A 17,522-nucleotide genomic window follows, 5' to 3' on the forward strand; every position below is an offset into this window, starting at 1 on the left:
AATACTGATGGAAAAGGTCCAATTGAGACAGAAGTCTGGGACACAGGGAACAGAAGGTAATGACTGCTGGAGGGGGTGGGTGGGGAGGAAGCCAAGTGCAAGTGCGGTGTCAGAGAAGGGGTTGCCCAGCTAGTTCATGGCCAAGATGGAGCTGGGCCTCAGGCTGCCTGTTTTGGTCATTGGTTCACTGATCATTCAACAGGTATTCATCGAGCATCTACTCCTTACCAGGTACAATTCTAGCAAGAAACCAAACAGACAAAGATCACTGCCTATATTCTAGTCATGAGAGAGAGATAATAAAGCAAAATGAATGAGAAAGTTGTAGAGATCATTAGAAGGTGAGACGTGTTGCAAATAAAAATAAAGAGGAATGGAGAACGCTCAGGGCATGTTTGCAGTTAAAATAGGATGACAGGGTAGGCCTCATGGAGAAGGTGCCATCTGACCAAAGACTTGAGGCAGTGAGTGAGCGAGCCTTGCAGGAAGCTGTCCAGGGACAGCATCTCCTGGGAAGAGGCAAGATCGGTGCAAGGGGCCAAGATGGGGGGACATGGTCAGAGCAGAGACAGTGGGGCAGTAGTGGGAGGTGAGGTCACAGGGTCCACTGGAGGGTATTGAACAGGGGAACATGATCTTATATTTAACAGTGAGTTGGGTGGCTGTATTAAGAAAACTGAAGGGGGGTGCATGGTGAGAGGGAAAGTGGGGAGACCTGCAGAGGCTGTTTCTATAATCCAGGTAAGAGATAATGGTGGCTAGGGCCAGGGTGGTAGCAGAGGAGGTGGTGATGGGTGACTGGATTCCTGACATATTTTGAAGGTAGAGCCAACCGGATTCACTGATAGCTTGAGTGAAGAATGAAAGAACAAGAGACATCAAGGATGCCACGAAAACATTTGACTTGAGCAGCTGGAAGGCCAAGGTTGCCATCTACCGAGATGGGGAGGGCTGTGGGGGAAAGCAGGACTGGGGAGCAGTGGGGATGAAGAGCTCCACTTGGACATGAGCTTGATGTGTCTGCTAGACATCTACATGGAGGTGCCAAGTAAGCAGTGGGATATATAAGTCTAGATTCAGGAGAAATGACTAGGCTGGAAATATAAATGGAGGTGTGAGTCATTGTTATCTGGGGTTATTTGAACCCAGGAGACCAGATGAGATTATCACTGGCATGAGTCTAGGTAAAAGAAGAGATTCAAAAACAGCCCTGGAGCCTTCCAGTATCCCCCAGGTCAGGGGGAAAAGGTGGAACTAGCACAGAAATAAGGAGAGAAGGAGACAGCCAGTGAGGGGAAGGGAATGAGGCTGTGCTATCCTGGAAGCTGAAAGGAGAGCTGCTTCTAGAAGGAGGGAATGATTTGCTGGGTCAAATGCTGCCAATATGTCAAGACAAGAATTAAGAAGTTGCCACTGGGATCAACAGCATGTTGGACATTGTGATTTTGACAATAGCAGTGCAGAGGCTTGTGGGCCTGAGGTGGGCCCTTCAAACATTTCAGGACCCTCCTGTGGGATTAAGTGAGATAGATATGTGCATTCATGCTCTATACACAAAGGTGTGCTCTAAATGCCGGGGCACCTGCTGGGCTAAGTGGTGGGAATCACACGATGGTACAGAGGACGAGAAAGTCAGTCTTGGAGTGTCCAAGTAGATGTAAGTCCTGCTGCCCTGCCTACCCCCTGCCCCCAGCAGGCTTCCCAAGCTTCTGGACGGGGGAGCAGGTACCCTGCAGGGCCTGTTTATTCACACCATCTCTCTAGACCCTCTTCTCCTCCCAGCAGATGAGCCAACCTCCCCCAAGAAGCCCAAGAGTGTTCTGGAGCCAGAGCCCAGTGATGTGGAAGGTGGAGCCATCTCTCTCCTGCCTTCTGAGTGGACCTCAGTGAGGATCAGCCCTGGGGAGGACGTAGTTGGACAAGACATGATGGCTGTGTGTGTGCTGGTCAACAGTGATGACAGCAGGTATGCTCAGGCTGCTGCAGGCTGGGGACAGAAGAGGGACTGGACAAGGAGGACAGCATTTAGAGGCTGGCCTTCTCTCCATTCACTGGCAGTGTGGCCTCTCTATACCTCTATGTGCTCATCCCTAAAATGGGGACAATCGTAACACCTGTCTCATGGACAGTTGTAAGAATCTAACAATTAATATATGGAAAGTGTATGGAACAATGCCTGGCACATCATAAACACTGTTAAGTGTTAGCAGTTGCTATTTTCTCAGAGAAGGGACAGGCTCTGGCCCCACTGTCTTCTCTCCAAAAGGCAATTGTCATGATGGCTGCATCACGGGGTGCCGAATGGGTGTCACTGTCACAGTAAAATGTAAGATGGCAATGCATGGTGATGGGGAGGCTAGGCTGGGGATTGGAAGAGGCATGAGAAGTGAATCTCTGCTGCCCTAGAGGAGTATTTCTCAGAACGCCATCCTTCCCACCAATACCAGAACCACACAGAGTGGTCGTTAGGAGTGCAGACTCCAGGCCTCCCCGGGATGCTGAATTCAGTCAGGAGGTCAACCAGCAATATGTACTGATTGTTTGTTATGTTCTAGACTCCGAGGGCATAGCAGTCACCAACATAAGACAAAGGCCTTGCTCTCACAGGGCTTTCTTTCAAACTGGGTAGACAGCCAGCAAACAAGCAAATAGTTAACAGGAAAAATATCTCATATGTTCCTGCTAGAAGGATAAAATAAGAATGTATGATAGAAAGTGACTTGTCAGCTACTTTAGAATAGGTGGCCAGAAAAGGTCTCTTGTATCAGTTATCTATTCTCACAATCATGCTGAGTAACGAAACACTCCAAAGGTTGGGGTGTCAAACAACCACTATTTATTACACTTAGGATTTTGTGGGCTAGCAGGCTCAGCCCTGCAGTTCTTCTGGTCTCAGTGAGCTCCCTTGTGAATTTGGGCCAGCAGGGTCCCACTTGCTTCTGGAGCATGGCTAACTGTCAGCTGGGGTTCCAGGGAGCTGTTGGCCATGGGTCTTTCCTCCTCCAACAGGCAGCCCAAGCTTATTCACATTGTCCCATGAGAAAGCAGAATGTGCAAAGTCTCTTGAGGTCTTGGCTACCCCTATCACATTAGAATGGCCACAACAAGTCACAAGGCCAGCCAGGATTCAAGGGGTAGGGAAATTGGCTCCACCATTATGGGAGGAGCTACAAAGGTCCATTGAAAAAGGGTGTGGATCCAGGAGGGGGATGATTGCAACTGTTTTTTGCCAACAATCTACCACAGCCTCCATGAGGAGGTGACATTCAAGCTGAGAATTGTTGACAAGAAGGGACCACCATGTGAAGACTGAGAGAAGTGGCATCCAAGCAGTGGGATGCTAGTACTTAGGCCTCTGGGTGAGTGTGGCCCAGTGTCTTCTGATGTGGCTGGCATACAATGAGGGGAAGGAGAGTACGATACCCGAAAGTAAGGCAGGAGTAAGGTTTAGTAAGACAGGGCACGGAGTTCAAATTTTATTCTAGGTCTAATTGAAAGCCATTAGGTAACTCTTAAGTCAGAAAGAGACATCTTATTTCCAATATCCAAAGATCAGCAGGCCTTGGTATGGAAAATGCATGGAGCAGAGATAGGTAGGAGCAGATGTAGGGAGGCCAGGTGGGAGCCTGTGGCTCCAGTAAGAGATGAGAAACTTGGGCCACAGTCAGGAGCAGAGGAGAAGATATGCTGATGGACTGAATGTGAAGGTGAGAGAGAGTTGAAGGGTGGCTCCCAGACTTTGATCTGAGGAACTGGATGAAAGGTGCCATTGTTTCTAGAGTAGCCTTGAGGAGGAGAAGATATCAGGGAAGATGCAGCTTTGTGGAGAAAAGAGTTCTGTTTTGGACCTGGTCGGGGAGTGGGGGGGTTGAGATGTCTATCAGAAGTCTTCATGCAGATGTCAAGCAAGCAGGAGAACAGAGAAGTGTCTGGGAGGCAGGGCTGAAGACCATGATTTCGGGGCCAGTGGCATATGGAGCCTATGAAACCAAGGATGCCGAAGAGTTACCTGTGGAGTAAGAATATCTTCTCACAGATAAAGAAGAGCTGAGCCTGGAGGAGAGCCCCAGGACATTTGAACAATCACTGGGCAAGCAGAGAAGGGGCTGGCAAAACCCACAGGAAGGAGAGAAACTAACGGAGGCTGCGTTGTGGAAGCTGAGAGGAGAAAGGAGAAGTTTCGAGAAGGAGGGGGTGGCTCACTGTTTCGGATGAGAATGGAGAATTGGCCTCTGGATTTTCCAACAAGAGGATCAGAAACCTGATTGGAGTAGATGTGGGAGGGATGTGAGGAGAGAAAATGGATACTGCAGTGTAGATAACTTCATGAGGTCTGGTGTCTTCTGACTCTTGAAAGGGGGCCTAGGAAGATACATTTTAGTAAGTCCCACAGGTGATTGTGACACATGTCTGCATGAGAGCCACTGCCTTGGAGTGCCCTTGGTGATCACTGAGGTGAGAAGGAAGGTCCTGCCCCAGTTCTCACAGCCTTCTGGGCCTCAATTAGACTGGACCATGTCCATCGTAAGAGGCAGAAACCCAACTCAACCCAGCCTAATTAACAAAGCAAATACTTCGTTTCCTTTCACTGGGAAGTCCAAAGGTAGTTCTCTCTCCAGGCAAGGTTGGAACCAGAAACTCAAACAACCACTCTCCACTGCTGCCCCTCTTACAGCGGATTTACAACCATCCCCAGAGAGGCTGTATCCACATGTGGAACTCTCAGCTGCTGAGGGCCTCAGCCCACATCCATCAGTCCGTGCCCATGTACCAAGATCTCAAGGTAGACCTCCAATGGGTACGGTTCACTTTGCATTGCACCTGTGGGACTAATCAGTGAAGAGCACTGAGCTGCCATGACCGGCATGCTTGGGCACCAGGATGGATGGAGAGTCCACCAGGGTACACAGATGGAGAAGGGGCAGTGCCCCAATGGACACATACAGGCTGGACTTATATACATAGAGAATAAATACAAGTGGTCATTAAATTCACAGCCCTACAGGTTTGCGCCTCCCCCAAGCCCCGGGCGGGGGTGGGGGGGAGGGACTGTGTTTTTGCTATCCCTGCTGCCTAAGGATACACTGCTTCTACTTTTCTGCCACTTGAATTCCTGCCAGTCATCCAAGACCCAGAAAAATACTCTCCCTCCAACCCACTAGTCCTCTCTTTCCCCCATCAATTCCCACAGGACACAAGCGGCATTGAAATGCCTGAAGGTTTAGGCCCAGGTCCTAAATGATAAGCTCATCTTACCCCGGAGAGCCAAGGAATCCTGCTCAAGGATCCTGAACGTAGGAGGACCCACCTTCGTGCAAGCACATCGGCATATATTTGCTGGGCTTCGTCCTGCTTGGGTCCGTGCTTATATTTGTTGGCTAGGGCCCCAGAAAGTACCAGAGCCAGGGCAGCTTAAACAACAGAGATGTACTCTCTCGTAGTTCTGGACGCTGGAGGTCCAAGATCAACGCGTTGGCAGGCTTGTTGGTTCCTTCCGAGAGCCGTGAGGGGGAATGGTCTGTTCCAGGGCCCTCTCCTCAGTTTGAGGATGGCTGGCTTCATGTGCACATGGTGTTTCCCATCTATGCCTGTCTGTGTCCAAATCTCCTCTTCTTGAGGGACATCAGTCATAGTGGATGAGGGTCCACCCTAATGACCTCATTTGAACTTAATTGTCTCTTTATAGACCCTATATCTACATGCAGTCACATTCTGAGGCATGAGGGGTTAGGACTTCATATGAACGTGGGAGGGGGGGCGATAACAACGCCTGAGGTAACTACACCACTGTCTTCCCCCAGAGCCCCGTGGTCTGCTGGCCGCACTGATGGGCAGGACACGCTGTGGGCCTGGGGGGTGAACTACTGGGCCCTCCTCTTACCCACTGTCTCCCCTTGTTCCTCCAGCTCTGAGGCAGAGCCAGACTGCAGTGGCAGCGAGGCCTCCAGTGCAGAGCCCCGTGAGGAAAGACCCCGGCGGCCAGAGCCCCCACCCCTACCGCAGCCCCTCACCAGGCACAGCTCCCTGAGGGAGGCCCCGACCAGAGAAGTCTCTCCACACTGCCCTGAGGAGCCCCAAGCTGTGCAAGGTGAGCGGACAGCCTGCCTGGATGGGAGCCAGGCTTGCTTGATCCTGGGGCACAGGGAGGGAGCGGAGACACCCCCCCCCCCGCCCCGCCCGGCAACTGTTTCCTCACAGAGAATGAGGGGCCAGTAGGCCCAGCCCTCAGGCTCAGAGGCAGTGAGGCCAGGGTATATGTGGGGGTGAGGGGACTGGACCCAGGCCCAGCCTCTTGCTCCATAAGAAGCTTTGGAATCTCAAGTGGGGTGTATGGCAGAGGGGCCTGACTGACTGGCTGCGGTGTGTCCCGGGCTGGCAGAGATAAGGGGGGCCCCGGCACCCTCTCGCCTAGAGCAGTCTCCTCTTTGATATCTCTTTAGAGCATTCCATAGCCCCGCTAGAGAAAGATGTGGCTCAGTGCATGGACCACAGCCATCTGGGTGGCACAGCTTCCCTGGGGGCCCCTGGGGACAGCACAGGGCCATCAGCCGTGCTTGGGACACGTGGCACGCACTAAAACTTGACCTGCGCAGGAATAAATACACTCTCACTAAGTACCTGTTTGGTTTTCCCAAACATGGCCCCATGGCATCCTCAGGACAACCCCGCTGGGGTCGGTAAGCTCACCATTTTACCTGTGAGCAAACACACTGTGTTTTCCCTAGGTCTCACGGCTGGTAATCGGTGTGGCTCCGTGCTGGGGCCCTCCGCACCCTAAAAAGTCGTTGCCTTTAGCAGCCCAGCTTGTGTTAATAAAGGTGGCCTTGAATTGAATGTTTTGATTCAGTCAACAGTAACTTGTGACCTCGGGGCTGGGAAGAAGCAGGCTCACTGAAACTTCCCACCTGAGGCACCAACAGCTTCACTGCCCTGGGAGAGCGGGTACTCAGCTTGTCCTGCACACCCCTCTGGTGGCCGAGAGCAGAACTTCCGCCTGAACCGAGAAACAATCTCCCAAGGCTTGGTTTCACAGGAAAACCCGAGCGGGGCCGGCCTCCTGGAAGTTCTGGATTTACCCTCCCCTGTGAGCCTTTTTAAAAAAGGGCACATTGGGGCGCCTGGGTGGCTCAGTGGGTTAAGTGTCCAACTTCAGCTCAGGTCGTGATCTCGCAGTTTGTGAGTTCAAGCTCTGCGTCTGACTCCGGGCTGACAGCTCAGAACCTGGAGCCTGCTTCAGATTCTGTGTCTCCTTCTCTCTCTCTGCCCCTCCCCCACTTATGCTCTGTTTCTCTCTCTCTCTCTCTCTCCCTCTCCCTCTCCCTCTCCCTCTCCCTCTCCCTCTCCCTCTCCCTCTCCCTCTCCCTCTCCCTCTCCCTCCCCAAAATAAACATTTAAAAAAAACTTAAAAGTTATTTTTAAATAAGACAAATTGTCATCAGGACGTACTTGTTAAAAACCACTGTGGTGCCGTCCAAAAGGCTAAGCATATGCAGGGGACAGAGCGCTAGCTGTGCTGTGCCCAGCTGAGTGCAGACTGCCTCTGTCTGGTTATGTGTGGCCTCTGTCTCCTCTCCCTGGGCTCCGGCCTCCTCCTTTATAGATATGAAGCCTGCCTGCCTTTCATCCCCTCCCTCCATTTTCTCCTCTCTCCTCAGTTGCCAGGGGATTTTAGACAAGTTATAAAAAAGACATAATACAAAATTACATGTCACTCTCTATAAAAGATAAATCCCCAAGGTCAAGGTTAACAAAACCAGTTTAGGAGTTAGAGACTCCAGCGAGGCAGGCTGTAGTCCTAAATGGTTGCTCTAGTGGGATCATGAATTTCATTCTGAGTTTTCTGGCAGCCAGAGTTTGAAAGGAAACACAATTATTATTCATAATAATATTCATAATTCAAAACAATGTATTGGCTTGTAGCAAGTTTCAGATCTGGTACCACTTTTCCTAGTGCTTCACTCTGTAGAAATTGTCCAGCTCATGTTAAATAGATGGCATTGAAGGATTCAGGAGTCCCTGTCTTGAGCGAGGCTGTCTCATGCAACAGCCCTGGCTGGCAGGTGAGGGCATGGTGGCAAAACATGGCTCAGCAGGAACACTTCTTCCAAGGGGACAGGGCTGCGTCAAGTCAACAAGGCAGTGTGGCCAACGCATTTTGTTCCTGACAGTCTAGTTTGATTCCAGAATGAAATACAGAGTAGACAGAGAAGTGGATAGATGGCATGACGTCCAGGCAATCTTTTATTGATTTCGCCTCCATGCATCATGTTTTTGATCGTTGCTAGGCAGACCACATTGTAAGGTTAAGATCTCTGGTACCATCGAAGTGTGGTGTTTTGTGTTGCTAGTTATGGTGAGTCTGTTATTTTGCGAGATAATATAGGGTTGTTATGTTGTGCATGTTAATGGAGCTTCATGAATCACAATGTTCCCTTGGATAAATGGCTCAGAGCTGAGCTGAGGGAATGCCAAACAAAGCCGAGATACTGCTTTAAGAAGACTCCTGGTTTGCACACCTATGCCCATCCGGCGTTATTTACAATTGCCAAAGGGGGAAATGCCCCCAAGTTCAACAACAGGTGACCAGATAAACAAAGTGTGCGATATTCATATAATGGAATGTTATTCAGTGTTAAAAAGGAATGAAATTCTGACACACTGCCACATGGATGAACCGAAGCCAGACACAAAAGGACAAGCATTGTATGATTCCACTTCTACGAGGTCCCTAGAATAGCCAGATTCATAGAGAGAGAAAGCAGAATGGTGATGACTGGAGGGGGTGGGGCGGATAGGAGTGTGGGGAGTGACAGCTTAATGAGTATCAGTTTGGGATGTAGAAAAAGTTCTGGAAATGGATGGTGGCGATGGTTACACACTGTGAATGTCCCTAAGGCCCCTGAGCTGTAGACTTTAAAATGGTTAAAGTGGTAACTTTATGTTACATATATTTTACCACAATTTAGAGAAAGACTTCTGGGACTACCTTGGCTCATCAAGGAACCTATTGTATCTTCAAAGTTCTTCAGCATAGAGCCTGACCAAGATGATGGCCTGATATAGAATTTAAGCCCTGTGGGGGTGCCTGGGTGGCTCAGTCAGTTAAGCATCTGACTTCAGCTCAGGTCATGATCTTGCGGTCTGTGAGTTCGAGCCCCATGTCAGGCTCTGCGCTGACAGCTCAGAGCCTGGAGCCTACTTCAGATTCTGTGTGTGTGTCTCTCTCTCTGCCCCTCCCTGTTCATGCTCTGCCTCTCTCTCTCAAAAATAAATAATAAAACATTAAAAAAAAATTTAAGCCCTGTGTTATCGAGGTTCAGTGGAAAATGTGCAGTAACGCTCCCCTAAGACACCTAGTTCAGTGGTTCTTAAAAATCTTGTTTGAAAGGCAGATATCTAGGTCACCACCTTCAAGAGATTCAGATTCAGTGGATCTCAGTGAATCAAGAGATTCAGATTCAGTGGAGTAGAGCCAAGTGTCTGCATTTTATGTAAGTGCCCCAGCTCCTTCCATGCAGGAGGGCCACGACCTACACGTTGGGGAATCACAGAGGAGCAGCTCAAGAGAGACTGTCTGCGTAAGTGTGTTGTAAAATGCACACCTAGACAATTAAATGAATCAATCAAGTGTATTAGGTTTTGGGCATGAGCTAATTGGAACTGGGGGGGGGGGGAGGGGGGGTGGCAGACTGCCCCAAATTACTCTGGCTTAGAAAAGTTGGTATTTATCCATTTTTTTCTGACAATAATTTGACGACAGGATGGCCCAGTGACCTATGGAAGATACTACTCGTTTGTAACAATAAAATGATATCATTCACACCATATGACAAAATACTTACCCTTATTCGTTTTGTAGCAACTCAGGCACTAAGATCTCCAAAAGTGCTCCCTTAAAATAAATATAAATAAAATATAAACTGGGGGCACCTGGGTGGCTCAGTCGGTTAAGCGTCTGACTCTGTCTCTGGTCATGATCTCAACATTTGTGAGTTCGAGCCCCGAATCAGCCTCTGCTGTCAGCAAAGAGCCTGCTTCCGATCCTGTCTCCCTCTCTCTCTGCCTCTCTCTCTCTCCCTCCCTCCCTCCCTCCCTCCCTCCCTCCCTCCCTCCCTCTCAAAACTAAAATAAAACATTAAAAAAATAATAAAAAATAAAATATAAGCTGAAAATAAGGGAACCAGGCTTGCTTTATGCTGCTCAAAACGACTGGATCAAATCATTGCCACCCACCCTGCTGTTCCTGCTGTGGTAAAATAGGTGTGCATGTGGTAGAGAAACCAGAGCTGCTCTCACCGAAGCCTGGAAGCTGCAGAAAGTTCTACCTCTTCTCCCCCTTCCCTCCCAGAGCCTCCCAAACCCTTTGGGAGTGTGTGCACGCGTGTCCTGTAAACACCAGGGATGGAAAAATCGCTTGTGAATTGTAGCTACTTCTAGTAAGTTTCATTCCACAAAGAGAAAAGCCGAGGAGAAGCAACAAGAGCTTTAAGCAGTCTTCTGTGTTTCTTGAGAAATTTCGCCACTCTGTGATTGAAAGGACAGCGCAGGTCAGCGAGATGCGGCTGCCCTGGAGTCCTGCTCGCCCCTGACGTACACTGTCCAGCCTGGCCAACCCCGACCTGCGTCTGCGGGAGGAGCGAGCCAGATCCGTAGGTTGTGAGATGCGGAGGCCGCACGCTGCACCTGTCCACACGGCAGGGCTTGATATGACAGCAGGCCTGTGGGACAGGGAAGCCACAGGAGAGAACGGGCTCAAATTGTCTCCAGGTGGAGTCAGGGAAAGAGGGGAGCCAGGGGTCTAAGGAGCTGGAGGATCTCGTCCCCAGGAAAAGAAGCCCCGGAAGTGGCTGCCGCCCGCACCTCGCAGCCTGGCTGACCAGCACCGACGCCCAGCTCTGAGCCCTGGCAGGACTTGGGACTTGGGCCTTCCTCCCGAGATGGGGGCAGGGCGAAGGGAGAGAGAGAGCTGGGCTTTGGCTCCAAACCTTCCCTACGCCATTCTCCCACACCTACATCGCTCTCAGAGCGTCCTTTCCTTCCGTACCACCCAGTCCCACCAGGGTGTGCATTCGTGTGTACGTGTGGCACCCCATTCTACATCTCCAGTATGAAGGTCCACCACAGGGACCCGGAGCCTGAGGCCAAATCTGAGGGCCCAGTGTAGGAAGGAGGTACATCTGCATTTCTCACACCCTAAATGGCCAAGACCATGGGATGTCTTGGGATGTTCGTATTGCTCAGCTAATTCTCAAGACCCAGATGGGTGGAGGGTCTTGAGTACACAGTCCACAGAATCCTGGTTCCCAAAGGGTCTGGAAGGCTCTGGAAGGGAAGGAGGAGAGGAGGTAGAACACTCCGCAGCTTCCAGGCAGGCTTCAATGAGCACAACTCCGGTTTCTCTACTACATAAATGGGACATTGATGTGAGACTCCAGCTTTGAAGAACTGCTCTGTTAACAAGCAAGCGTGTGCACACATGCATGTATGTACACGGGCATGCATGTGTGCACTCAAACAGGTACACACGTATGTTAATTATGGGTGACTTAGAATGATGGCTCATAATCTGAGGCATTTTCTGAATGATGGCAGTACCTGTCGCATAGCAGGGTCTCAATACATATTCGATGAATGACTGAATGAAAAGCTGGAGGTGTGCGTCGTAGGGACAGGGAGATGTGGTCTGAGAATGGTAGGTTATAATTATTGGTCTACAAAACGTGCCACAAGAGAAAAACCCTGTGGTTATTCTGCGAGTTTAACAGACTCTCCCTCCCTCCCCATCTCCCCTGCCCCTTTCTTTTTTCCACCACAGCTCTGCTCCGGGCCAATAGCTTCCAGTCTGTAACTCCCAACAAATACCAGAGCTGCAGAAGAAAATTCCAGTCCAGTGAGTCATGAGCTCTCTGGGAGTGGGTGGGGAGGGACAGGGGCAGTGTCCTCTGGTTCATTCTCAGGGGCAGCTGTTCTCATTCCATGCGTGTCCTCTCTGACCTGGGCTCCTGGATGCGAGCAGCAAGGAAAGAAATAGTAGTTTGGCTTTGTTTCCACTGCTGACTCGGGGAAGCATTTTCCAAGGATTTGGGACCTTCCCTGCCTCTTCAGCTCCTCAGTCTGGAATCATGGAGCCTTACAGCTCTACGGTTGCACCTGGAAGGGGTCTTAGCAATCACTGGCTCCAAGATTTTTGAAACACAGGTGGGGAAACTGAGGTCCAGAGCCTCTTTGTGTTTTCATTCCAGGCACTGGAGTTCGACTGGGGGCATCAGCCGAATGATCTCATGCAGTCATGGGCAAAGCAGTGAAGGAAGCCACACCCACCCACACCCACTCACATACCCGCCCGCCCAGGCACACACACCTGCTGCTTCATCTGAGCAGGCTTTGACCCCAGCGTCCCAGAGAAGAGCAGGGCTGGGTGAGGGCCAAGGGCTGCCGCGGATGCATTAGACTCCCACTAGGGGACGCACTAACCACACGCACGGTTGCACAGCATCCTGGGGCTGGCCACATTCTCTGTGCTGCTCTGCAGCCCTTAAGGAGCAGGCATGCATTCCCTCCCCGGTCCTGAGAGAGGGACAGGGACTCTCAGTCCATTTCCAAGTCCACCTTTCGCCTCCCCCTGCTCCCACACTCCCTCCTGGGCCTTGCTCTGGAAGAGGTGGACCCAGGAAAGCCTTGGGTTAGACAGGGGTTTCTAAAAAGAACCATTGTTGAAGTTGGAACAGAGCACTAGTTAGTTGGCTCCTTCCTTGTGAGTCAGTCCTGACTCCTGGCCCATGAGTCATTCTCATTCTCCCAGCAGCCCTCAGACTCGAGCCCCCCCACCCCACCTTCCTTGGGTCAGGCTGGGATAATGGGTGCCTCTGGGGCTGTACCACAGCTGCACACCTGCAGGCCATTTCACCTGGGGGCACCCTGAAATGGCTCTTGAATCATCTTGCAGTCCCAGGCAGTGAGGGCCACGAGAATAGGGAATGTTTACTGAAGGCCTGAGTCACTTCATTTCCTCAGCCTCCTAGCCCCTCCCCAAATCACAAGAATTCTGCTTCCACCGGTGGGTCCATTTGGGTAGGTGCCATCCAGTGCTTCCAGCTGACTTTAAGGAGTGCCACGAGCACAAGGGGCTCTGCCCTGCTTTTAAGAAGTTCTCGGTCTGGGCTGTGAGCAGCGAGTCTGGGGGCCCCTCCCCCAGCAGGTTAGAGGGTGCTGGAGAAGGCGCAGGAGAGAGAGGACTGCTAACCAGAAGCATGGTTTCTGGGATGGACCTGACGACCTCAATGTGTCTTTAGTTTTCCTAGGTGTTAGTTCTCGGGCCTCTGAGGGCCGGCCTTGAGTTGGGATCGTATCTGTGGGCCTGGCCCAGAGGAGGCACTCAGTTCTAGCTTGCTGAATGAAAGAGAAAATGAGTGAACAAACATATGAACCAAGGAACAAGCCTCCTGCCCCTAGAGGGCGCTCTGAGACCTCAGGAAATTTGAGTATTGCCTAAACACCAAATTCTGGGAAGCTGCACCCTGGAATCCCAGTCTTTGTAAAAATCCTCACGGCCATCTTTTTCGTCCTCTTCATTTTGCCCAAGAGGAAACCCCAGTGGGCAACACTGGTCCTGTAGTAGTGAGCAGAACCTGGGGCACCATCTCCTCGGTCCACTCACTCCCCTGTCAAGGCTGGTTCTGGCCCCAACCCCAGGTGGGAGGACAGAGGAAGCTGTCACCCTCCCCCAGCTGACCATAGTCACCAGAATGGCCTCTAGAATCGAAGGGAAAGGTCACTGCCGGAGGGCCCAGCGAAGAGACAGCTGAGCCAGAGGAGGCTTGGGGGGCTGTAATATGGGCCCTGGTCTGCTTATCAACCCCTTTGCATGATGGGACCAGAAGGGCCAGCAGCACCCAGGACTGAGGCCCTGGCAGAGGGCACAGCAGCCTGGCTGGACCATGCCAAGCCTTCAAGGAAAACAAGAAAGAACCCGCAGAGAAGGATCTGAGGTGGTGAGTGTGGAGTCCCTGGGCTTACAAGTTAGAGAACTCTTGGCCATAGTTGGGGTCCATAGCCCCCTCTGGAACAGGTCAGCAGTTCAGCAGTGTCTTTATTGGGCACAACTCATGTGCATGGGCAGAAGAGAAGGATTAGAGTTAATATTTAGCTCGCGTGCAGCATTTACTTGGCATCCTACACCGGGCACCACTTTTTACCCCATTTTATCCCCTCAGCCTCCCCATGAAGCAACGCTAGACTTCCCGTCTTTCACATGAGGAAAGTGAGAGTCTAAGTAACTTGCTCAGTGTCAGGCAGCTGGTGTGGGTGTGAAGGAGGCGGGCTTCCAGGCTCCCCCTTTGCCATCCTCTGAGGGAACCCTAAAACCTCAGCCACCTCAGGCAGGTGAGATTTCCTGTCACCTCTCAGCTTACCTCTGGTCTTCCCCTCCCAGGTGGCAGCTTGACGGGCAGGCATCCCTTCAAGCCCTGCCCAAGTTGTCCTGAAGTGGGTGTGTGAGGAACATGAGTGCAAAGAGGCCTCACTGGCAGGGGTGGGGGCAGGGGTTAAAGAAAGGAGAGAGGGAGCAGCCTCCGGGTCACGACCTTGCAAACCCCAAGGCTTTCCTGTCAAGTTTGGTTCCCTAGGTGTCCCTGGCACTGTGTCAGAAGGTTCCAGAGAGCTCCTCAGGGGAACAAAGAGTCAGTCTGTTGAGCTGAGGGGACTTTGAGACAAGCTCAGGAGTTTGATTTGGGAGGTAGCTGAGGGAAGAGAATGAGGGGGCAAGGGAGAGGAGGAGAAGGAATTTGGCAGGAATTTGGCAAGCCGAGGACAGGAAGCAAGGCAACAACTGACTCACAGCGTTTGCCTTTTTAGGCTCGAAACATCTCATTGTGGGCCGCAACGGGGGCTGAGGGTTTGGGTGACAAGCTGGCCAGCCGCCTCCCCCGCATGGGCTCCTGGCAGCCTGGGGCCTTCTCCCAGCAGCTCCTTCCTGCCGCCCTCGGATCTGTTCCCCTGAGTTCTCCTCTCCCTCAGAAGCATTCTGGAGGGCTTCGCTTTGGAAGCCTGCTGAACTTGTGTGTGTAGTGACTGTCTTGTCAGAGCCCAGGACTGGGATACGCACTCTGACACACATTTGTGTACAAGGAAAGCAGGACAGAATCCTGAAGAACCCCCCGCCCCTGTGTGGTTCCCCCATGCGGATGGGTCTGGAAAGAACTCTTCTGGGGGTGGGGCTTGGGTTTGGCCTGGCCTGTGTGGGCTCCAGAGCAGGAGTGTCTCACCCAATGCTATGGGGAAACTGAGGCCAGGGGGTTGTATTGAGTTAGGAAGTGAGCTAACATCTGAAGGCTGGACACCTCGGAGGGAAATAGGAACGGGTCAGCTGAGCAGCCAGAAGCAGGGAATCTGACAGGAGTGGTTGAGAGACGTTGGTCCTGGGAGGTCTCCGGGGGATAGACTCTACGTGCTGGAAGGGTTCACAGGAGAGCTGGCTGGGCTGAAGGGTCAGACACAGAGTGGACAAATATGAAAAGGAGCATGGCATTTTCTGAATCCCTCTCAGGACATATTATTGGAATGGTCCCACGTGGAAGCAAAGCCCTCGAGATTTTAGATTTAAGGTTACCAGAGGGCATATTTGTGCACACGTACACACGTGTGTGCACTCGGGAGAGGGAGAGATGGATCTTATAGGCTACAACTGTCACAATTCTGCTGTTACCAGACTCATTGACTCATTGATCCCCAGGGTCCTGGCCACACTCCTTTCTCATGTTGGTCTGAGCACATACACTGCATCTCATTTGTTCCCTGACCAACAGGAACTTGGCATGAACCCCACTCCATATGCTTCAAATGATTTGATACTCATTATAACCTCCCTCCCTAGTGTTCTCTCAAAATCTCAAGCTAACCATCCTGAGAGCCCCTTGGTGCCCATGTGAGAAGGAAGAGCCTGATTCATTAGCAGTGACTACCTACCCTGTCCGTGCCCACAGCTAATGGCCAGGCATCTTGTGGGAAGAGGCCTCAGATGGTTTATTGACCAAGTGAGTTAACGCAGTCCAGATGCCAACCACAATGGCTTTGGGGGAAACTTCAGAGGTAGCCGTCCATTTCCAAGAAACGCCCTGGAGATATCTCAGGAACGTTCTCATGGGAGTGAGAAGTGCAATGGTTCTTAGACTTTTCGTCCTAGGACCTCTTCTCCCCCACAGGCTGTCATTCCTGCACCCATTCCTCCAAGGTCAAACTCTGGGCACTGGAGTCTCAGAATCAGTCTCCAGCACCTTCCACCCTCTGGCTGTGTTTATCCAGTTGGAGCTTCTCTTCAAACCTCCACCTTTTCGTGATAAAATAACGTAAAAAAACAGCTCTGTAATGGAGAGTATGTTCTTTCCTTGGCAGGTTCGACACCAGTGAACAACAGAAGAACCATGTCACCTTCAGAGGAAGCTGCCCCTCTTTCTTCTTCCTCATTGTTTTCTCCTTCATCTTCTCCTCCATCTTTGTCTTCAGGCGGTGTCCCAGGGAATGTCCTGGATGGCTTCTCCCCACCTCAGGTAAATGCCCCTTGGGGCCCTGCCCCGGTGTTAGGAAGGTGAGCTGCCTGTGCCCCTCCTACCCCCGCCCTTAACTCTGGATTCTTAGCAGTCTGAGGTCCCCCAAGTGCAAAGCCAGGGCCAAGAAATGCCCACCCAGGCCTTTTTCACTTGTGCCCTTCATGAAAGCTCATCCATCCTGCTCCTTCTCAGCCAGCCCCAGGGCACAGCCACTCACTCAGCAGACTCTGTGGGGCATGGACTCTGGGCAGGACTGTGGCATGCGGAGATGCTAGGACATCTGCTCTGCCCTTGAGGGCCTGGCAGAGAACGTTGAGGAGCTCACAGCTGACGGATGGCAGACACGGAACTGAGGCTGCCTTTGACAACAGCTGAGACTCTTGGAGGTCCATCCCTCTTGAACAGAAAATGACATCACTGAGATACTCAGGTTTGAACTGTATCCTCCAGTATGAGTTTATCAAGCCTCTGTTACCTGCCAGACCCTGGTCTGGGCTCTGGGAAGTAGGGTGCACGAGACAAATCAAGGTACGTGCTCTTGTCAAGCCCCTGTCCTATGACCTGCCCTTAGGCACCAGAGCTTTTAGCAGGGCACAGCCACTTCTAGAATGTCCCTATGTTCTTCCTTTGCCAAGGGGCCAAGTCCCTGCTCACTACAAATGGCTACTTTCTCAGTGGAGCAAGGCATGAGTCAGTTCTAGAAGGGTCAATGGAAAGTCCCGACGGCCATCTTTCTGCCACCACAGCTCCAGCCCAGAAGGGTAACTGTCTCTCCTTCGCTTAATAGTCTCCAAGGAAGAAGCCTTGGCCTCTCGGTTGTTGGAGGAACACACCTATCTACGGGTAGAATGTTCCCTTAGTAGGAACTGTGGCTAAGTTCGCCTTGGGGCATCTGGTCTGGCCACACATAGAGGCCAGGCCAGCTCTACCTGGCTGGCTGGCTGGCCCAGGAGCTGGTCAGTGCAGTCACCTTCCATT

At 51.6% G+C, this 17,522-nt stretch overlaps 1 protein-coding gene across 1 annotated transcript in view; it reads left to right on the forward strand.

Moving 5' to 3' along the window:
• MICAL2 (microtubule associated monooxygenase, calponin and LIM domain containing 2) overlaps positions 1–17,522 on the forward strand; it is a 220,837-nt gene that overhangs the window by 152,367 nt on the left and 50,948 nt on the right. The window contains exons 27-30 of the mRNA XM_042906713.1: positions 1,786–1,966; positions 5,907–6,088; positions 11,816–11,890; positions 16,390–16,544. Of these exons, the coding sequence (XP_042762647.1) occupies positions 1,786–1,966; positions 5,907–6,088; positions 11,816–11,890; positions 16,390–16,544 (593 nt within the window). The remainder of the gene's footprint in view (positions 1–1,785; positions 1,967–5,906; positions 6,089–11,815; positions 11,891–16,389; positions 16,545–17,522) is intronic.

Source organism: Panthera leo, chromosome D1 (assembly GCF_018350215.1).
Source record: "Panthera leo isolate Ple1 chromosome D1, P.leo_Ple1_pat1.1, whole genome shotgun sequence".
Taxonomy (NCBI): Eukaryota; Metazoa; Chordata; class Mammalia; order Carnivora; family Felidae; genus Panthera; species Panthera leo.